General features: G+C 42.8%; 1 protein-coding gene across 2 annotated transcripts in view; it reads left to right on the top strand.

The window, feature by feature from the left end:
* The window catches only part of INPP5A (inositol polyphosphate-5-phosphatase A), a 473,991-nt gene that overhangs the window by 239,317 nt on the left and 211,274 nt on the right, over positions 1–23,400 (top strand). For both annotated transcript variants that reach the window (XM_077258448.1, XM_077258449.1), the window contains exon 6: positions 3,267–3,370. In XM_077258448.1, coding sequence (XP_077114563.1) covers positions 3,267–3,370 — 104 coding nt within the window. The remainder of the gene's footprint in view (positions 1–3,266; positions 3,371–23,400) is intronic.

Consider the following 23,400-nt stretch of genomic DNA (forward strand, 5'->3'; position numbering starts at 1 on the left):
TACAGAGATTTAGTTTTCCTCACCGCAGCTGAATGATTTACATCTGTTAGCCAGCATAAGTACATGTGGGGGTTGCCTGGTTGCTAGGCATTCCCCACATGTAATCAAGCTGGCTAACAAATGCAAATCATTCAGCTGAGGTGAGGAAAACTAAATCTCCGAGCACTAAAAAATACTCGGAGGTCACCCCAGCGTGCTCCGGAAATCTCAAGTAACGAGTACATTCGCTCATCACTAATTACTCATAACTTAATTTATGGACATCTATGGTTTGATTTCTTTCATTGTGTGGATTGGATTGGTTGTTACCGACTTCTGATAAGATCTTTATGCCAGTAGCACCTTTAGAAATATATTTATTTAGAAAATTGGTGACTTGTTCAATACTTATTTCACCTGTTATGTGTGTATATGTATGTATGTCACGCTGTGATGGTCTTTGGTAAGGAAGTAGGGCCCCAAACTGTCCCTGGAACTGGGGCCTTAACTATCCCTGTCCTGGGGGTACTCTTGAAGGTAGAGCGGTACGAGTCTCCAACATTACTATGTTCCTGTTAAACCCTGATCTGTCCCCTCCCCCATCCCATGAGGCATGAGACAGAAATGTAAGGGAAATAAGACAAAACAGGGATAACAGAAAACCTCTATCATACAAAAGCACTAACCACCGATAGGGAGGAGGATAGGGACAGGGAGGAATAAACTAAATGGGAACAGGGACCAGGAGAAAAACACCCCCTTACAACAGAAAACCACAGAACACTGCAACAACTCCACTCCAACCTCTTAGCTTTAGCACTCAGCACAGAAAGACTAATCTTTCACCGGCAGGGGCAAGAAAGTCTGGTTAGTTTTTATAGCAAGAGGTAATGACCTAGAAGCAGCTGAAATTGAGCTGCATGTTTCAATACAAGAGAACTTTATTTAAAATCCCTTGTGACGTGACCACATAAGCTTAATAAAGTCCTCATGTATTGGTAACTATTGGAGTGCTGCCTACAGGGCCGGACTGGCAATTCTGGCAAATGCCAGAAGGGCCTGTCTGGTCGTGAGCTGCCTTGTCTGCTACGTTGTTAGAAGAATCTGTGTTCTCAAGACACCCATACTGTTAAGAATTGTGACGGAGCACAAAGTCGCTGACTCCGTCACTTACCCCAGCAGGCCACGGGTATCATTATCTTACTTTCCTCCATCCAGGGTAATATTAGTAATATATTCCCATCTGGTGCTTGAGGACCGGCTCAGCGTGGGCCTGTGTGATTTCAAATGCCAGGCCTGTGTTTCAGCTCCAGTCCGTACCTGGCTGCCTATAACATTTTTCCATAACTTTGCAAAAGTTGGATGTTTTTACATGGGGAGGCTTTGCACCCACACTGGACCTGTTTAAGTGTGCTGTTCCATTTTCTATTTTTTTTTTATAAATCTATAACTATATAGATAGATATCTCTCTAATAATCCCATATATACATTGACTGTGTATGTATATCAATATATATACATTAACCTATAAATAAAAAAATATGTAGTGCAGTTCTATATATTTTTAAAACTCTCGCATTGACTTTTTCTCAAGATTATATGGTAGAAAAAAAAGTTGGTTATTTTCCAGATTAGTCACCTACGTAATTTACGGCTTGCTCATTTCTTCAGCACATCCCATTGTAAATGGTCGGGCCAGACCACATTAATCGGCCCTTTACATCACATTAATTTGAAACGTCATGAAGTGGCAATAACTGTAAAATGAACTAATTGGCTCGATTTATACTGTTTCATTAATGTATTTTTTTTTTCATGCCTGTCGAAAGCCAAATTACCTCTTTTCTTATAATTGAGGGTACAGGGTCTCGCCACTGTAACTTATTTGAGTGGCATTTCTGTAGACATAGCATCTGAAAGTTTTACAGCCATCAATCATTTTTTCCTGTGCCAGGAGCCTCCATCATCTCGAACGGTGAACGAAATAAAATTGGATAACAGTATTAAAAAACCATTAACATTTTATTGTATTTCTGGGCAACAACGCTCCGTGATTTTTCACTAGAACGACGCATGACTTTTAATGAGGAGAGTCTGACCACTGTGTCCCCTCTCCCACCTTTAAATAGTTTAATGGGCTCTAAGCATAAAAAGTTGATGTTCTTAATCAAGGAGACAGTGAATGAGATTGATGTAGATGGGACGTATTTAGCGTGTGCCGTAAAATGAATTGAAATGAGAATACATTTAGTGTAATTAACTTTTGTTCTCAACAATGTTTCTTTCACTCATAGGGCTAGAACAACGTTTAAGAAAAGTATTTTTAATTCCTAATAGTTATATTGTACTTTTTATTCAAAAAGATAAATGTATTGCTTAATATTTTGAGGAGCGCGCACGTATTTTCTAAAATTGAGAACAGATAGTTAGTGTCTATCTGCATTGTCACCATCGACTAGGACCCTGGGCTCAGCGGAGACCTGTTAAGTGTGAAAATTTTCGAGGCGGGAGATGAGTCTTTCTAGTTTTACTTGAACTATTTCTATTACTACCTCTTGTGGTCGACATTCCACAGCCTGACTGCTCTAACTGTAAAGAACACTATCCTGTTTAGATGGTGGAATCACTGTTCCGAAACGGGTAGTAAATATCCCCTAGTCCTTCTGTAACTTTCCTTGTATTGACCACAGAAGTATTTGTACGTGGAAATGTGAGAGCCGCAGACTTTTAATCCCAATCACAAGGTTATCAAGAATTTATTACAATGAATTGCACCCAACACTGATCCTTTTGGTCTCCATTGTTAACAGTAAAGATCCATGTGGCCTCCACTGCTTCCGGTATAGATCCTTCTGGTGCCCCACTCCTACTGTAGCTCATTTAGGGAATGTTGCCTTTTCCTGATCCAGTTTTTTTCCATCTCTATGTAGAGTCCTCTAATCGCCGCTTCTGGAGCTTCAGTATAAGGCTGTTGTGTGGTACAGGATGAAAATGCTTTTCGAAAGTACAGATAAATCCCAAAAGCCACATTGCCAACATCCAGATTGATAGTTACCTCCTTAAAGGAATCCAACATGTTGATTAGACACGACTTGTCTCTCATGAATCCATGCTTGTTGTCAGTTATTAGATTGTTTTCTATGCACTTACCATGCGTTGTGTTGATATTTATTCTGAGACTATATCTCCACTATCGGGCTCTCCACCATATTACCTTTGTGCGACATTACAAAACTGGAGCTGAAAAATAGCAACATCGAATGTAATTTTTTTTTTACCATTTCAGCAAAAAAATACAGAAAAGTCACAGGCAAAGAGATCTACTCTGACACACTAGAAAGCACGCCGATGCTGGAGAAAGAGAAATTCCCTCAAGAGTTTTTCCCAGAGGTTTGTATTATATTACAGTCGAATGTGTGGTTTTCATTCGTTTATAAATCTATCCAAATGTTAAAATAGTGTGTCTGTTCTAACAGTGGCATAACCAGAGTCTGATTGTCCCCAGTGTAGAATTCTGACCTGGGCCCCACCTCCATGTTGGTCAGATATATGGGCCCTTGAAGCGTTCTACATGTTATAAAGATAATTATGCCCCATACTAGCCCCTTTCATTGATAATGTCTCCCCCCCCCCCCCCCCCCCCCCCGAGCCCCTTATTTAATAATGTCCCCGTTCCTGGGCCACTTCCTTTAATAATGTCCTCCATCCCTACACATTTTGAAGAGAAACAAATTATTATTCTTACCTTACTAAACTCCCGCGACACACGGCATCCTCTTCAGTGGTCTGCACACAAGCTGGCAGCTGACTTAACACATGGCATCAGTACCATGTGCTGCCTTTGACCGGCTAGCTGACATCTGCTGCCAGCGTCTCATTGACCTTTGGCGTGTATTGTGGTGCAGGGAGCTGGCGGGTCAATGCATCGCAATGCATTTCAGCTGAATGTGCATCCAAAGGTGCACATCCCGATGAAATAGGTGCTGGTGACTGCAGGATCCCCTCCTGCTCAGACCCTGTAGAACAGCATTTGTTATGCCCTTGTGTTCAAAGATTGATTCTTATCTGGCATTAAATTAGTTTATTGAAATGCCTATAATACCAAGTAGATTAGTAATGGAAAGTTTATATGCACTCTCTCCGTTCATGCCTTGGTGAAACTGGTTGATTCTTCCTACGTTGTATTGGAAAAAAACACATTCATGTCTGCCTACCTCTCACCAAAAAAAAGTCACTGTTCTGTAGTTGACTTTGATTATTATGAAGATGGCAGATCAACGTTGGCCGATCCCGCTGTCCATCTAGTGTCGGAGTGTCCCGAACATCCCCCATTGGCAGTCGTTGGGTGCAGGATCCGCCAAGTGTACATAGACATGGCTGAATGAGAATGGCTTGGCCATTCTTCATATTATTTAAGAGCAGATAGAAAGTAAGCCATGATGATGTTAATTTTGCTTTCTGCTCTTGATTGATTCCACCCGTTGCAGAATCCATGGAGGATCTCTCTCCATGTCTTTTGTTTTATTAACATTTTGCATAGTTTTGGCTCCTAGAGTATAATATAATTCTCACGGGGGAGATACTCACTCCTTAACGTTGAAATAGCACCAGTGAAGAAAACTTGTGGAATTATGGAAATCACAGGATGGATAAACATGGCAATGATATGCAAATGTTGAAGAAAAAATGGAAACTTTTCAAAGCCTCTTAATTTATTTGGTATAAAGTATGAGCACCAAGTTCAGATATCCCTACACTTACTGACTTTGTTGAAATGGTTATTAATGGTTGTCTGAGCAATATTCTGCTGCTCTGAATGTGCTCGTTTAAATCATCAAGAGCCGCTGCTGGCAGCTTCCTTTGCAATTGCCGACCAGTGAGGTGCCGGATATGCTTGATTTGAGACACATCCGGAGACACTGCAGGCCATGGTAGCCCACGTAGGCTGCTCACAGTAGCACGAGCAATGCGGTTTTGCGTTTTAATGTTAAAAAAGAGGCTCCTGAGACACTTTGCAGAAATTTTTGTGCCCAAATGTATTCAGCACGGCAGAACATTCCTCAGACGACCGTTAATAACCTCATTGATAGCAGCCAAGGCTGTAAGTGTGGGGATTTCTCCATGTGGTTCATACTCGATACTGAATAAATCGAGATGTTTTTTGAATATTGCTTCCATTTTTTTTTATCATTTGCACATAGGTAACATGTCTGTCATTCCTGTGATTTCTGTAACTCAAAAACTTTTTCTTGGTGTTGCAATTTCAATGTTGATTGTACTTGTCTTGTCTAATCCAAACAGATAAAGCGGTGTCACAATATCTTTCCTACTTGATTTACGGCATTTATTCGTTAGGACAAACATACATGACAATCAAGAGGTTACATGCGCCATTGTCACTTCATGACAACATTTAGTCTCTCGGGCAATATGATAATGGACTCTGTCAGTTAACAAGCAATTACTGCTCAGAACAGATTATATTCCTCCCGCCTCTGATTTGTAGCAAGGTTTACAAATAAATAAATATGCAAAACCTTCCGTGCCGCCGACCGATCTCTCTTCCCATTCTTTATAGCCGCCGTTTAGGGATTATCTAACAATAATTATGGTGATTGAGACATAATGTTGTTCAAAATAATTACAAGCGCAAGCATTGAAAATGAACAAAACTTTCCCTTTTAATTTATGAGGTCTCTTGGCAAGATATGAGTCAGGAAATCGTCCTTTGGGAGAAGCACTTGAGATAATGTTAGATCATTTAGAAAAAAAAAAATCACCGCAGATTTGTGTAGTCTATCAGGGTTGAGCCATATAGAAATATATGTTTTTCTTTAGCCGTGGTGAGGAATGGCTGCTTGTCATAGATCACAAATACTGCTCCAGGCTCTTATGAAAGATGAATTAATTTCACTAATGCTCTAATGCAAACCTTTCATGGAGAAGGCTGTGTGGTGATAACCTCCTCGCTGCCTCTCCTTTCTCGGCCATGATTTATGCCGTATTTTAGCAGATGAAACTGCCTCTGTTCACAATCTGTCTGCAGCCTGAAGGAATCAGATTATTAAAACCCTGCGAGACTCCTTGTTGTAAGGTGGAAGATATAAAAGTGTACTTACCTTGAGTAGTGAATTTTGTATATTGGGTACATGTTTAATCCATACCCGGGTCCCCAGTGCTGCGATTCGTGGCTCTGTAGGGGATAAACGATTGTCAGATGATATTATGACATGGAAAGTATGGGCCACGTTGGTTTTAAGCTGAATGTCTCATCAAACACAGGAAGATCATAGCACTAAAAGCAAAGAATACTGAATAAGGTACTTGATATTTACTTTTTTTGTGACGTTCTTGCATGTTTCGCCAAATTAAGAGCTTCCTCAGGAATTTAAAATAGATTCTCAGTTTGTAGTCACATTAATGGCACTCGTGCTCTATTATTCATAGGCGGTGATCATTTTTCTTGTTTTGTTAATTCAAATATAACACGTTTCATAAAAAAAAAAATTATAATTTTTATGTTCAAACATCCCAAATAGTACTGTTTCTGGCTGAAAAGTTGGCAGACTTTTCTATCTATTTGTAGTCAGCTACTTTGTAAGGCAGTCTTTCATCAAAAAACTGACTGTTCAAACCGAGCAGAGACAGTAGTTGCAACTAGAGTTGAGCGAATTTGTTCGGATTTGGTTCCGAGTACATTCGGCATCGATTATTGTTTTTCAATATTCTTCTAACACAACCGAACGTCATTCGAGTCAATGGGAGTAGAAATTACCGAATATGTTTGGAACCTACAATCAAACATACTTTCGGCACAGATAGGGTACCACTATGGCACGAATAAGGCAAATTCAGATTCGGCGACCAAATCCGAACAAATTCGCTCATCTCTAGTGTGTTGCCAAATGTTTATGTACCTTTCCAAGTGCAACAATCTATCTTCACCCTGGCCACTGTAAATCCAGATCTGTCAATTAAGGAAAAGGGAGACTGCAATAGGTGGGAATATGCACTGACCTGTATGGTCATGGGGCACCAAGTGACTCTGCATGGTTTGAACAGTCATTTTATGTTCATGCTTAATTTAATAGTATCCATTAGATTTACACATCAGGCCCTGAGTATTTGCCACTAAATTTTCATGTACTAGCCAGCAAGCACCTTGTAAGATTTCCACTTACCATTGATGATGATGCAAAATCAAAGCCAACCAGTGAAAGTGAGAAGTAATTAAAGGGAATCTGTCAGTAGTATCTATCCTTCTAATCTGTCTACATAGGCATGCAGGTAATGAAAAGTTAAAATGATACCTTGATGTCTGCAATCCGATCTTTAATTCCCAAGAACTCCACATTTTTCCTAATATGTACGGTAAGTGAGCTGTTAGGTCTATGTTCCACCCATAGATCGCCATGAAAATCTATTGTCAGAGATTATTTTAAATGAAAGGAGACGTTACCAGTGTGAGACATGTAGAGCAGACTGTCAGTCATTACATGTCTCCCGATGGTAACGCCCCCTTTGATTTAAAATAAGCTCTGTAGGCCGATTCTCAGGGAGATCTGTGTCCATCCTATAGATCTTAACAGCTCATTTGCATATTAAGAAAAATATGGATTTCCCTAAAGTAAGGCAAGGTTTTGTTTTATTCAACTTTCTATGATCTGCATTCCCATCAAAATGGCTTAGGAGGGTTAATCCTACTGACAGATTCCCTTTAAACAAAGTACGGTAAGTTATCTAGAACCTTCTCAAGTACAAGTCTCAAAATAGTTCTCAAGTTGGATACAGACAAATGCAAAATAATACCAATCGTAAACAGTTAATACACATAATGGTGAGCAACCAGCACGTCACAACACCAGAAGATAACACTTAACAAATTTATGAATGCGCATGGGACCCAGAAGATGGTTCAGGTGTATTAAATGCAAATATAATAATTGCAAACCTTATAAGTAGAATCAAAAAGTAAAGCGTAAAATGCATGCAATATCGAAGCTGAGAATATGCATAACTGTAAGATGTGCTGAGGCACAGGCGAACGCAAGGCAGGTTGAAGTTCTCGCATGTTTCACTAAATTAAGAGCTTCCTCAGGGAGTAAAGTAAATTCTCGGTGTATAAACATGTTAATAGTACTTCTGCTCTATTATTTCTGCCTGCTTGTTTCTTCTTTCAATTATAACACATTTCATTGAAAAATAGTTTTTTTGTTGCAACATTCTTAAAGCAATGTGATATAGCTATGTGTGGATTTCTGTGAGATGTTGCTTAAAATTGTCCTATTTATAAACTAAAACATGTCAATAATTTTTCAATGGAGAAAGAATAGTTTAAAAAAAAAAAAATGTCTTTGACATTGATTTTTATGACCTTCACCATTCGGTGTTAATACCGTAACATAAAAATTATAACCTGTATAATAAAGTTAAAGACCGGCAGTCTATTAGTCAGTGCACAGTATTTTGCATAGCCAACTGGGCATATAGGAATAGCTGGCCTGAGAGCCCTTGTTAGATCCTTGAGCACAATGACCCCCTAGTATTGTCTTACCAACTTGTTGACACTTCATTCTTCACACATGTCTTTGTCTGGCTGTATGACAACTAGCTGCAGCAGGAGCCTCTCCCTTCTGCCCTGTCTGTGGTGGGAATCACAGATAGTTAAGCTCTGCCCCCTTGGCTGCAACAATCTCTCATTTGAAAATAGAACCAATCTAGTGGGGTTAAGCTCCAGCGTTCTCTGCATAATCTGTACTGTTAGCCTGTCTGGAAGATTTTCTAAATGATCCTGAAACAATATAGGCAACTTTATCACTTATCTGGTTTTGTAATTCATTTCTAGGCTTGTGTTCCTCTAAGCCTCATGCACATGGCCTTGTTATGGGTTTAGTGCGATTTCCGAGATTGTGTGGTTCTACCATATTGTCCAAATACCTATAAATGCAAAAGGAAGGGGGGTTATAATATCACATCTAAAAGTTAAATTTATCAAGGCTGGCCTTTCATAAATCCATTTTGAATGCTGAGCCTGTTGGGGTAAGGTGTGACAATTTTTTTAGCTGGCGTAGATTTAAGCGTGAATGTAATTATTTTGCCCGTATTTGTGTACCCCATACACTTTTAGAAAATGTAATGGCCTAGACAAAAAAGGGTAAAAATTCCAAATATTTTTGTGCAAATAACCTTTGAATACAATTTTGTGACTGTTTTACACCGGAAAATATTATGGAGCTTAGAAGCATTTGGGCATTCGGAGCAATAGAAATTGAGCCACTTGCCAAATCATTGTCCAAATTACCAGCAAACAATGGAAAAAGAGGGTTTTGTGTTTTGTTAGTTTTTTTAGTTAATACTTACAAAATATTTTGTTCAGAGTGTAGAATTATGTTTTTGACAAGTTCAATCTTTCAAGTGACCATTTTTTTTAGGGGAGGCTTTGAGGGGTCTATATGACAGAAAATACCTAATAGTGACACCAGCCTAAAAACTGCACCCCTCAAGGTGCTCAAAACCACATTCAAGAAGTTTAACCCTGTAGGTGCTTCACGTGAATTAATGGAATGTGTAAGGAAAAAATGAACATTGAACTTTTTTTCATAAAAATATTACTTTAGACCCAAATTTCTTCATTTTCACAAGGGAAACAGGGAAAAAATGGACACCACAATTTGTTGTGCAATTTCTACTGAGCACGAAGCTACCTATATGTCGGGGAAAAACTACAGGGCTCAGAAGGGAAGGAACTCAAAATTGTCTGGTATCTAAAGCGAATTCCATTTCTCGTTTGGAGAGCCCTGATGTGTGTAAACAGTGGAACCCCCCACAAGTGATACCATTTTGGAAACTAGACCCCCTCAGGGAACTTATCTAGATGTTTTGTGAGCACCTTGAACCCCCAGGTGCTTCACAGAAGTTTATAACGTTGAGCTGTGAAAATTATAAAAAAAATTTACTTTGGGGGGAAAACTACTGTTAGGGTGGACGGCAGGGCTCAGAAAGGATGGAGTGATGTTTTGGGATGCCAACTTTGATACCACCCTGTGGTGGCCCTAATTAGTGGAAAAACCCCACAAGTGACCCCGTTTTGAAAACTAGACCTCTCAATTAATTTACCAAGACGTGTAGTGAGCACCTTGAACTCCCAGGTACTTCACATAATTTTACAATGTTGAAAATGTAAGAAAAAACTTTTTTCCCAAAAAATTTGTTTTAGTCCCACATTTTTTCAATTTTCACAAGGATAGCAGGGGAAAATGGACCCCAAAATTTGTTGTCCAATTTTTCCTGAGTACGCCAATACCACATGGTGTGGTCAAAAACTGGTTTTGAGACACAGTGCAAAGCTCAGAAGGGAAGGAGCGCCATATTGGAGTTCAGCAGGTGCTTTGTCACATTGGCATAGCCCCTGAAGTGCCAGAATAGCAGAAACTTCCCATACATGACCTCATTTTACAAATTACACTCCCCAATGATTTCATTTAGGGGTGCAGTGATCATTGACAGCACTTGTGACTTAAAATTTTATACTATTGGGTGGTGAAGAAAGCATTACATTTTTACCACTAAAATGTTGTTTTAGCCTCAAGTTTTTAATTTTTCTGAAGACTAATAGGAAAAAATTGACCTGTTTGTTGATAAAATTTCTCTTGAGTGCGCCAATACCCTTCATGTAAATGGGAACATATTTTCAGGCACTGTGCAAACCTCAGAAGGGAAGAAGCGCCATATTATAGTGCAGATTTTACTGTTATGGTTTGCGAGTGCCTTGACCGACTGGGAGAGAGCCCCTAAGATGACAGAATAACAGATCTCCTCATAAATGACTCCATTTTACAAACTACATATCTTAAGACTTTTCTATCTATTCCTAGTCAGCTACTTTTTAAGGCAGTCTTTCAGCAAAAAAACTGACTGTTCAAAGCAAGCAGAGACAGTAGTTGCAACCTCTGTGTTGCCAAACGTTTCAGTGCACTTTTCCAATTGCAATGATCTATCATCACCCTACTCTGGCCACTGTAAGTTCTGAACCATCAAATAAGGAAAAGAGAGACTGCAATAGGTGGGAATATGCACTGACCTGTATGGTCATGGTGCACCAAGCGATTGTGCGTGGTTTGAACAGTCATTTTCAGAAGGGAAGAAGCGCCATATTATAGTACAGATTTTACTGTTATGGTTTGCGGGTGCCGTGACCGAATGGGAGAGCCCCTTAGATGACAGAATAAGGCTACTTTCACACTTGCGTTTTTCAGCTTCCATCACAATCCGTCTTTTTTTGAGATTGCAGGATCCTGCAAAAATATTTGCAGGATCCTGCATTTTCCCAAAGACTTGTATTAGTGACGGATTGTGACGGATGGACACCCGTCGTGCACTGGATGCGTCTTGTTTTGGCAGACCGTCGGCATGAAAAAAATATTCAAGGGAACGTTTTTTCGTATGTCTGGTCCGCCATTTCCTACCGCGCATGCGCGGCCGGAACTCGACCCCCTCCTCCCTGGGACTTTACAATGGTCAGTGGATGCATTAAAAAACTGCATCCGCTGCCCACATGGTGCCAAATTTTGACAACGTGCGTTGGTACGTCGCGCCGACGCTTAGCGACGGACCAGTTCCGATGTAAGTGTGAAAGTAGCCTAACAGATCTCCCCATAATTGACCCCATTTTACAAACTAGATCTCTTAATTAATCTAGGGTTGCAGTGATTATATTGCCATCACAGGTGTGTCACAGAATTTTATACTATTGGACTGTAAAGAAAGAATTATATTTTTCCCACAGAAATGTAGTTTTATCCCCAGATTTTACATTGTGTGCCTGCTGTCAGAATCCGCTGATGCCCGGCGGCGATTGCACATGCACAGCTCCTGTGAGCGCAAAATAGCCTGGACGTACTCGATACATCCTAGGTCAGTAAGTAGCAGCTGATCAGGACGTTCTGAGTACGTCTAAGCCTGTGAAGGGGTTAAACAAAGCTAGTTTGTTTTTTATGCTTCCTGGTATTTAACTTTGGTATAGTCATGTGCGGATTACATGGGTTTTTTATTCATTTTTGCTGCTGGAAAAACGCATGTCTGTTTTTTACCTGCGGATTTTCAGTGAGGACAGACTAGGCCGCAGGCCTTTAAGGGAGGACGACATGACAGGGTTGAGTGGGCCTATAGGGAGTGAGCAGAAAGGAGGGGGCGATAATGTGAAGTGAGGAGAAGATATTATTTGAATCGGGGCTTACGGATTGGTTGGGGGTGAAATGGGCAGGAAGGAGGGGGTGATAAGGGGGGTTGACTATAAAAGGGGGCACCCATCTTAGAGGAGCAACCATTTTGGTGCCCCTCTGAACAAGAAAGTAAGCTCTGTGGGGTTACATATAATGGAGGTTGAGGCAATTCTGCAGCACCTCAGGGATGCGGCTAGAACAAGGGGCGCAGGCTGGTTGCAGGCGTCATTACAAGGCCTGCTTCCTGAGGGGGGATCCGGATCATCTCCTTCCCTGACTGAGGGCCGCCGGCCTCGGAGGTCTCTGCCTCCGGAGCGCCTGAGCCCCGAGGTCACCCCCAGGGCCCGGCGCCATATGAGGAGCCCCTCAGGGGACCCTCCGGCTTCAGCAGCTAACCGCAGCTATAGCGGGCGCTGACAAGGAGCTGGGAGGAATCCCACTAATCGGCGGGGCCTGCAGCGGGGGGAGGTGTCGGCATCCCCTTCTGAGGGAACGTCTGCGCCACAGGATCCGGGCAGAGGAGCGGCCGGTGCCCAGCCAGGAACGGGCCCGGCTCAGCAGCGGCAGCCAGGGCAGAGGAGCGAGCGGGGGCCTGCAAGACGGGCGCCTCCACCAGCGGTGTGGCGCGGGAGGTCGCCACACTTACCAGGGACAGCCGGTGAGCAGAGCGCAGAGCGGTCAGTGATGGGCTTTGGCTTTGCTCCGCCCGCTCACTGGCTGCTGCTATTAACCCTTTCAGCGCAGGAAGCGCTGTGGATCCTCCGGACTCCTAGGGAGCCAGCCAAGGGGGGGTTCATACAGGGGTAATGTGGGCTACAGAGGGGCCGAGGGCACTATAGCAGAGAGGGGAGAATTCATCAAGGGAGGGCAGGTCAGCAGAGCAGGGTCGTCCCGCTGCGCGCCTTGAACCGCCGTGGGCCCCATCCGTGGAATGGGACCACTCTGTGGGTCCTATCAGCGCGGTGGCATCTCAGGACTGGCCCTTGGAAGCTCGTGGAATGGCGAGCCGGCACCATCAAGGAGGACCGTGAACTGACGGATCACATCTGGACACAGGATCAGCGGCTGCTGGGAACACAGCACCCAGGCAGCCAGGTGAGAGTGCCGTCTTTTCTTCTTTAATGCCATCACTAGCCCCTAATGTTGATTCGTGTAGAGGGGAGGTTTCCGTGGGGGGGTTAGTCTTGGTGCGGGTATTTTAATGCAAGGGTTAAAGGATTTGTTCCAAATGTGGGAGACGAAGGGTAGACAGATTGAATCGTCGCCGTTATCGGCGTGGCTGGGTAACGTTCGGGAGAGGGGGGCCCTGGAAGCGGAGGGAGTCGGGGATTCGTTCAGGTCAGGATCTAGTATTTCGCAGGGGGCTTCTTTTGCGACTGGGGTGGCATCGGTGGGAAGTAGCGAGGTATTGCAGCAGGTAATCACGTCAACGGCGGAAAGTGGGGATAAAGAAAAAGACGAGTCGGTACGAGTAGATGATTCAGCCAGAGGGGAGGTGTACGTATGTTTTGAGGGGCCTTTGGGGGCACATTTGAAACCTGAAGTGAAAGAGAGAATTTGGAAAGGGGAGTACGTTGAAATATTTTCCCTGCTCCCGTTAGAGCGTTTCAATTTGGATAAGGCCCGTAGGGACGATTCTAAAAAGGAGGATGAGGAGACGGTTTAGGTTGATCCCACGTACTTTTTCTAACTGGTTACAGGCTTTTGCAATTTTTGCTAGCGTAATAGGGAAAAATCGCCGGAGACTTGTGCTCCCTTGATTTGTGTTTTAGATATCATAGGGGAGGCCTACAGGGTTTATGGGGGCCAAGGGTGGATTAGATATGACGAGCAATTCCGCCAACGAAAAGCGGTACTCCAAATATCCGGTGGGTCCACAAGGATATTTCCTTGTGGATGAGGGTAACAGCACCGGTCAGGTCAAGTCCGGGAACTCAGTCATGTCTTGGAGGCACCGGGGGTTCAGGACAGTCAGGGCTCTCGGTGGTCATGCAGAAGGGACTGTGCTTCGCGTTTAACGAAGGGACCTGCAGGTTTGGGGCAAAGTGCAAATTTAAACATGAATGTTCCTCATGTGGAGGTACTCACGGGGCGGCAAGATGTTTTAGGGGAGGGAAGCAGAAAGGGTCAGACGGATTTGATAAAAGGAGTGATGCCAGTGCGTCTAGCAGAGATGGAACGGTTCCTAAATAGATACCCTGATAAAAAAGCAGCGTCAACATTACGAAATGGTTTTAGGGATGGTTTTTCAATACCTTTTGTGGACGTTAAGGTGCAGTGGTCCAAAAAGAATTTAAAATCGGCCTACGAGTTTCCTGAAGTAGTAACAGAAAAGTTGAACAAGGAGGTGTCACTTGGAAGAATGGCCGGCCCATTTCAGTCTCTCCCTATGGAGGGCTTGAGTGTGTCCCCATTGGGGTTAGTGCCCAAAAAGGAGGCTAACAAATTTAGGCTAATTCACCACCTTTTGTTCCCAAAAGGTTTGTCGGTTAACGATGGAATTGACCCTCAGCTGTGCTCGGTTCTTTATACGTCATTTGACACAGCTATGGAGTGGGTTAGACATTGTGGGCAGGGAGCTTTGTTAGCTAAAACCGATATTAAGGCCGCGTTTCGTTTGCTACCCGTTAATCCAGATAGTTTGCATTTGCTAGGGTGTTTCTGGAGCGGGGGTTTTTATGTGGATCGTTGTTTGCCGATGGGCTGTTCTGTCGTGTGCGTATTTTGAAATGTTCAGTACGTTTTTGGAATGGACGGTGAAGGATGTATCTGGACTCCGGTCCTGCATCCATTATCTGGATGATTTTCTGTTTGTGGGTCCAGCGCATTCCGCGGATTGTTCAATTTTGCTTCACTCAATGGAGAGTGTGTCGAAGGTTCGGCGTTCCGTTAGCCGCTGACAAGACGGTTGGTCCGGTAACGTGTCTGAGTGTTTTGGGCATCGAGATTGATATGGTCGCAATGGAATGTCGGTGGGCATGAGAATGGAGGTGAAGAGAGTCTGTGAATTAAGAAAGATAACGCTGCGCGAGATTCAATCACTGCTAGGGAAGTTGAATTTCGCGTGCCGTATCATGCCGATGGGTAGGGCTTTTTGTCGCAGGTTGTCTTTGGCTACAGTAGGAGTTCGGGCCCCGTCACATTTTATCAGGCTTCGGAAGGCCTTGAAAGATGACCTGAAGGTTTGGATGCTTTTTCTGGAATCTTATAATGGGAGGTCGCTGTGGATTGCACCGGTGGTGACTGCGGAGGATTTGGGATTTACGATCGGCCCGGTGGACAAGCACGGTTTTCGATTGGTCTTTAAAGAGAGTTGGCTAGCATGTCGGTGGCCGCCGTCGTGGGTTGGCAACGGTTTATCTGCTAATCGATTGCTGTGTTTGGTCTTCCCCATTGCAGTTGCTCTATCTTTATGGTGAACGGAAGTTCGTAACACGAAGATTTGTTTCTGTTGTGAATCTGAGGGTGCTGTGAAAGCGATAAATTCACTGTCATCCGCAGATCCGGCATTGCTAAGAGTCTTGCAGCATGTGGTTTGGTTAGGTCTACGGTGTAATTTATGGGTCACTGCTGAATTCCGGCCGTTTAACAACTAAGAGGGTTATTGTCCAGGTCACTGGCGCCAGGGACTTGGTCACACTATGTTAAGGCATGGAATACTTGGGTGGATTGGGGGTCGTCGCTCTTATGAGATTTTACTGCGGATAGGCGAACAATTGCCAGGGGTTTGTTCTAACCAATCGGAGGTTATCCTGTTTAAACTGGCTTTTGCTCTGGCATTTTTTGGGGCATTTCGATTGGGTGAGTTGGTCAGCCCCTCCAGGCATAAAAAAGGGGGGTTGCTGGACCGGGATGTAGTTTTGCACGGGGATAGGTTGGTGATTTGGCTGCGTCAATCAAAAACGGATTTGGTCGGGAAAGGGTGTAAAATTGTGCTCTTTGAGGTTGTGGGTTCCCCATTGTGCCCCGTATTATGTTTTAGGGAATTTTCAAAGGGAGAGGTCTGGGATGATGAGCTACTGTTACACGGAGATGGGTCGTTTTTATCTCAGTATCAGTTCGTTACTATATTTAAACGCTGTTTGACGCGAGGGGGCGTTTCGGCGGATAATTTTTCGGGGCATTCATTCAGAATAGGTGCAGCTACGGAAGCAGCCAGATGAGGTTTAGGGGAGGACGTAGTGCGAAGGATCGGCCGTTGGGAATCCGTGAGGTTTAGGTCGTATATTCGCCCGTCCTTGGTCTGAAGGGTGTTTTGAATTGGGAGTTGATTTGAACGGGTGGTGCTTTGCGGTTATGTTTTGGTTTGTTGTCTTTTTCTTTTCAGGGAACAGGCCTTTACTGCCATGGATTATGGGCCACTCGTTTGTCTTTTGGGCAGCAGTGCGAGCGGACGTTTGCCCTTAAGGGAGACAGCTGTGGAAAAGTCTCCGGCACTCATACGTTGGATCGGTAAACGTGGAATGTACTGGAAGCAGCTTCTGCCGGAATTTCACAAGTTTGGGCATTTGGACCGGGTGTCGGATTTATTAGTGATCCATTTGGGGGGCAACGATCTTGGTAAACGCCCTTGTAGAGAATTAATCAACGATATTAAGTTTGATGTCTTAAGGTTGTGGGCTATGTTCCTGCGCTTGTTGGTAATATGGTCGGATATTGTTCCTAGGAAAGTTTGGTTCGGGGCACGGTCGGTACAGGGTATCAACAGGGCCAGAATAAAAGTTAACCGGGCGGTTTCCCGTTTTATGGTGCGAAACGGGGCCCTTGTAATTCGCCATTTGGATTTGGAGTCGGGAACGGGCGAGTATTGGAGAAAGGATGGTGTCCATTTGAATGCCATCGGCTTGGACTTATGGTGTCTAGCAATACAGGAGGGTATCGAGAAAGGGCTGCTGGTGTGGCGGGACACAAATGTCTGAGGAGTCAGTACATTGGTGTTGGTGGCGGAGGGGGAAAGAGGTCCTCGAAGTTGGTGGTACTAAGACATGGCGGCTTGGAGGGGGGGTGGATGTGTGAGATCCTGGACTCCCCCTGGTGTGGCTTAGAGAATTAAATGGTAAATGGTGGTTATACAGTCGAGAAGACTGGGGCCTTGGGATTTTGGCGGATATTGGCCGGGCGAGTCTTTAAGCATTTCTGAGCTGGTGCCTAGCGGCTAGAGGCAAGGACACGACCTGGAGGCCAAATTATGGAGATTGGATATGAGTTGGTTGATTCTTGGGGCTTCGAGGACCGCCTTCCCTGGGGTTTGAATGTTAATAAACTGTTATGTTTGAATTTTAATAAAAAGGCTGCTGTGGCCAATTTATCCAAACGAACGTTTGATGTGTAATTATTGGGGTACGGGGCAAAAAGAACGTGGGGGGGCAGGTAGTCGGTAGGGATTAAAGTTCAATGGTCAATTTTAAGTGAAACTCACGGGCATCATGAATACCCATTGTCATGTATCTAATTCAAGCCTATGAGAGTAATCTGCACATAAAACTCAGCATACCCACAAGAGAAATTGACATGCTGCAGATTTGAGACTCGCACCTCATGTCAGTTTACACTTTGAACTTTAAGACGACATGGTTTTGACGCAGCAAAAACTCATGGAGTTAAAAAAACCACTCCCCAAAAACTGATCATGCGCACACAGCCTAAATTGTTTGCTGGAAATCTGAATAAAACTAGAAACATTAATTGTCTCGCAGACTCTTAGTGAATCTTCGTCATTTGAATCAATTGTAGATGGAAACTTTTAGCCATTTTCGTCTTAATATATTCTGCCATTTATGAACAGTTGCCCAAGGCTGCCCTGGGAAAATCAATATATAAAGGAGCAAAAAGGTTTTTTGGTTTTTTTTTTACTGTAGGCAATCTAGAAGTTAGAAAGCGAGCACATTTTTTTTTTCTGTCCTCTCAATGATTTTGACTCTGGCAGCTCTGTAATGCCGCTTGATGTTTAAGTTAATGTTGGCCATTGCACTGGTCAAAATCTTTCTGCCTCTTGCCTCTGAAGTACATTTTGCAGCAGCTAAATGATCACAACTCTGCTCCTGGGTGTCCCATTTCATCCAGCAATTGTAAAGAGAAAAGGCCTTTTATTTGAAGGCAGATCTGTAAGCGAGATATTTGAACTGACGTTTGGGAACTAGACTGGTATTTATAGTTGAGATTCATCAGTGAACAAGCTTCAGCATTGCGTCTAATCACACTTTCTGGAAGCAATGCATTTCTTAAATCTAGCAAATGAAATACATTGCAACCTGTAGATACTAAAAAAAAGGGGAGTAAAAAATAAAAACACCGCTGCCAAAGTGAGTACTGTGCAATTTTTCATTGAAAGAGACAAAACTTTACCATGTCATCCCCTTTTCTAATCTTATTCAGTCAAATGCTAAAGTAAGAATTTAACAGATCTGTAGCCAGATTTCACAATATAATCTACATACACTATTAGATATGTCTTTAGCCTTGGGGAGGCTGGTGTACTTACTTTTGAAAATTGATGGCACAGTGGATAAACCATTCTGATATTAAGATGAGTATTTTAGGAGTTCTGCTAGAAATGGGCTCCTAAAATGCTCATTTTAATAACAGACAAAAACATTTTCAATAAAGGAATTAAATGGCTATTCTGACATAGATTTTCAAAGTATGTACACCAGCCTTATCAGGTCTAAGATCTATTAAATTATATATTCAGTGTCGCATGGGCCACTGGTGGTGCGTGTCCCCATGGTACTGGCATCCAGGAGCATCTGCTTAACAAAACTTTTTTTTTTTTTCTTTGCTCTTTATATTGTGTCTATAATATAATATATATTTTTAATAAACCCTTTTACTTTATATTTAATTCCGAGCCGTCAGGGTTTCCTCTCCATTATGCTGCAGTACACATCATATTATAACTCCTGCAATTCTAAATATATAAATGTGAGCCAATATTCTCGATCAGCCCATATGAATCAGTCATTTGCCAAACGAAAATTGGAATAGCATTGAAAGGTGTCTCCAAATTGCCGTCTATTTATTATTTCAATCGATATGTAATGACTTTTAAATCGGCTGATATTTTGTTTCAGATAAGAATATTGAGTCCTGGCTGTTTTTGTGTCAAGGTTCACATATCTTGCTTTCATGGACACTGATAAGACTTGCAGTATAATGTGTTTGTAAAGTGTTGGAAGATTTGTTTGTTTTTTTTTTGTGCTTCCAGGCGTAGACCAGAGTACAAATGTGAAAAAGGTTATTAATCATATTAATTGTAGTGACGGAGATACTATATCCTTAGTCCATTCATGGTCAACAGCAGTAAATATAGGAAGTGAGTAACTGGACTGGAATCTGTGGAAATGGATTACTGGAATAAAACATTTTGTAATTTTAGAATTGCGTGCTAAGGGATAACATTTCTCCTTATGGAGAGTGACAAGCCAAGCCTGGCATGTCACAGTGAGGCAACTTATAAGCCATGCATGTGCCTCTGTGAAATTAAATATGCAAATGCAAATAGTCTCTTCCAATTTGCATATTTAATTTTAGAATTAATACTGTTTAAAAAAAAAAAACTAAACTAAATGGTGACTTTTTCAAGAGACTTGCATGATTACGTGGTACAAGCTAATATAAGAAGCTTTTGTCATATTTTATCAGAGGAATGTACCTTCTCCACTTATGAGCCGCTTATCCTCCCCTGCCTCCAGAACTTACCATTTTCCTCTGGGAAGAAAAAAAAAAACAGCTCAATTCGATCTTGATCAAGATGAACTGAAAGCTCACTTAGGGCTCAGATTACGGATGCCTATTGAAGTCTATGGAGATGTGGGAGGAGCAGAGTGACAGACCAGCAGAAGATACTCTCATTTTCTTAAAGAAAACATATACCGTAAACTGCCAGAAATGAGGTTTGAGTTGCTGAAAATCTCCCAAAAATGCAATAAAAGCCCTCAAAAGGTAAAGATCCAGCAACTAAAAATAGTTATGGGACACAGAAATGATAACATAAACCAATAAAAAAAACACAAACAATGGAGGGGGGTGTGTGTGTATGTGTGTGTATATGTGTGTGTGTGTGTGTGTGTGTGTGTGTGTGTGTGTATATATATATATCTCTTTCAAAAAAAGGAAAGCAGCACAAAAAATTGAAGAAAATAAGTGGACTTAATTGCCTGAACGGCGTGGCAACGTTTCGGATGTAATATCACTTTTCAAGCTTGAAAAAGGTTATTACGTCCGAAACGTTGCCACGCCGTTCAGGCAATAAAAACCACTTATTTTCTTCAGTTTTTTTTGTGCTGCTTTTCTTTTTTTGGTTCTACTATTTCTACTATTGGAGACCATTAGATTGCTGGTTGGGAGAGCTTTGCACAACATGTGAGGTAATACTGGATGCTGTTTCAATTTTTTCTTACATATATATATATATATATATTATATAACATGCTTACAGGGTGGGCAATATATATGGATACACCTAAATAAAATGGGAATGGTTGATGATATCAAATTCCTGTTTGTGGCACATTAGTATATGGGAGAGAGTAAACTTTTCAAGATGAGTAGTGACCATGGCGGCCATTTTGAAGCCTGACAATGTGTTCAAAGTGCTGCCCATTGTGTTGGATTATCAATGCAACCCTCTTCTCCCACTATTGACACACTGATAGCAACACCGCGGAATAAATGCTACCACAGGCTTCCAGTATCTGTTGTTTCCGATGCTGCACATCTCGTATCTTCACAGCATAGACAATTGCCTTCAGATGACCCCAAAGATAAGTCTAATGGGGTCAGATCGGGAGACCTTGGTGGCCATTCAACTGGCCCTCGACGACCAATCGACTTTCCAGGAAACTGTTCAGTTATGCACTGAAGATGGCACGTTCCCTGAGTTTTTCCAGCAAGATTGTGCACCGCCACATTATGGGTGTCCGGTCTGAGCATTCCTACATGAACAGTTTGCTGTTAAAACCAAGCACACCATTGTTTTTCTTGTGAAATTCTCAATAAGTTTGATGTGTCTTCCCACTGAAAAAAAATAGTTGGATCCAAAATGGCCGACTTCAAAATGGCCACATGGTCACCACCCATCTTGAAAAATTTTCTCCCTCCCATATAGTAATGTGCCACAAACAGGAAGTTGATATCACCAACCATTCCCATTTTATTTAGGTGTATCCATACAAATGGCCCACCCTGTGTATACACTGGTCAAAAAAATAAAGGAAACACTAAAATCCCACATCTTAAATATCACTAAATGAAATATTCCGGTTGTAAATCTTTATTCATTACATAGTGGAATGTGTTGAGAACAATAAAACCTAAAAATGATCAACGTAAATCACAACTAATATCCCACGGAGGTCAGGAGTTGGAATGATGCTCAAAATCAAAGTGGAAAATGAAGTTACAGGCTGATCCAACTTCAGTCGAAATGCCTCAAGACAAGGAAATGATGCTCAATAGTGTGTGGGGCCTCCACGTGCCTGTATGATCTCCCTACAATGCCTGGGCATGCTCCTGATGAAGCAGCAGATGGTCTCCTGTGGGATCTCCTCCCAGACCTGGACTAAATCATCCGCCAACTCCTGGACAATCTGTAGTGCAACGTTGATGGATGGTGCAAGACATGATGTCCCAGATGTGTTCAATCGGATTCAGGTCTGGGGAATGGGCGGGCCAATCCATAGCTTCAATTCCTTCATCTTGCAGGAACTGCTGACACACTCCAGCCACATGAGGTCTGGCATTGTCCTGCATTAGGGGAAACCCAGGGCCAACTGCTCCAGCATATGGTCTCACAGGATCTCATCTCGGTATGTAATGGCAGTAAGGCTACCTCTGGTGAGCACATGAAGGGCTCTGCAGCCCTCCAAAAAAAAAATGCCACCCCACACAATTACTGACCCACTGCCAAACCGGTCATGCTTAAAGATGTTGCAGGCAGCAAATCGCTCTCCACGGCATCTCCAGACTCGGTCACGTCTGTCACATCTGTCACATGTGCTCAGTGTGAACCTGCTTTCATCTGTGAAGAGCACAGGGTGCCAGTGGCGAATTTGCCAATCCTGGTGTTCTGTGGCAAATGCCAAGCGTCCTGCACGGTGTTGGGCCATGAGCACAACCCCCATCTGTGGACATCGGGCACCCAGACCATCCTCATGGAGTCGGTTTCTAACAGTTTGTGCAGACACATGCTTTAGCCTTCTGAAGGTCATTTTGCAGGGCTCTGGCAGTGCTCCTCCTCTTCCTCCTTGCACAAAGGCTCCTAAGGCCCCCTCAATGTCTCCTGGTGTGTGTGTATGTATGTATGTATATACAGTGCCTACAAGTAGTATTCAACCCCCTGCAGATTTAGCAGGTTTAATAAGATGCAAATAAGTTAGAGCCTTCAAACTTCAAACAAGAGCAGGATTTATTAACAGATGCATAAATCTTACAAACCAAAAAGTTTTGTTGCTCAGTTAAATTTTTATAAATTTTAAACATAAAAGTGTGGGTCAATTATTATTCAGCCCCTAGGTTTAATATTTTGTGGAATAACCTTTGTTTGCAATTACAGCTAATAATCGTCTTTTATAAGACCTGATCAGGCCGGCACAGGTCTCTGGAGTTATCTTGGCCCACTCCTCCATGCAGATCTTCTCCAAGTTATCTAGGTTCTTTGGGTGTCTCATGTGTACTTTAATCTTGAGCTCCTTCCATAAATTTTCAATTGTGTTAAGGTCAGGAGACTGACTAGGCCACTGCAACACCTTGATTTTTTGCCTCTTGAACCAGGCCTTGGTTTTCTTGGCTGTGTGCTTTGGGTCATTGTCTTGTTGGAAGATGAAATGACGACCCATCTTAAGATCCTTGATGGAGGAGCGGAGGTTCTTGGCCAAAATCTCCAGGTAGGCTGTGCTCTCCATCTTCCCATGGATGCGGACCAGATGGCCAGGCCCCTTGGCTGAGAAACAGCCCCACAGCATGATGCTGCCACCACCATGCTTGACTGTAGGGATGGTATTCTTGGGGTCGTATGCAGTGCCATCCAGTCTCCAAACGTCACATGTGTGGTTGGCACCAAAGATCTCGATCTTGGTCTCATCAGACCAGAGAACCTTGAACCAGTCAGTCTCAGAGTCCTCCAAGTGATCATGAGCAAACTGTAGACGAGCCTTGACATGACGCTTTGAAAGTAAAGGTACCTTACGGGCTTGTCTGGAA

Source organism: Ranitomeya variabilis, chromosome 4, assembly GCF_051348905.1.
Source record: "Ranitomeya variabilis isolate aRanVar5 chromosome 4, aRanVar5.hap1, whole genome shotgun sequence".
Classification (NCBI taxonomy): Eukaryota; Metazoa; Chordata; class Amphibia; order Anura; family Dendrobatidae; genus Ranitomeya; species Ranitomeya variabilis.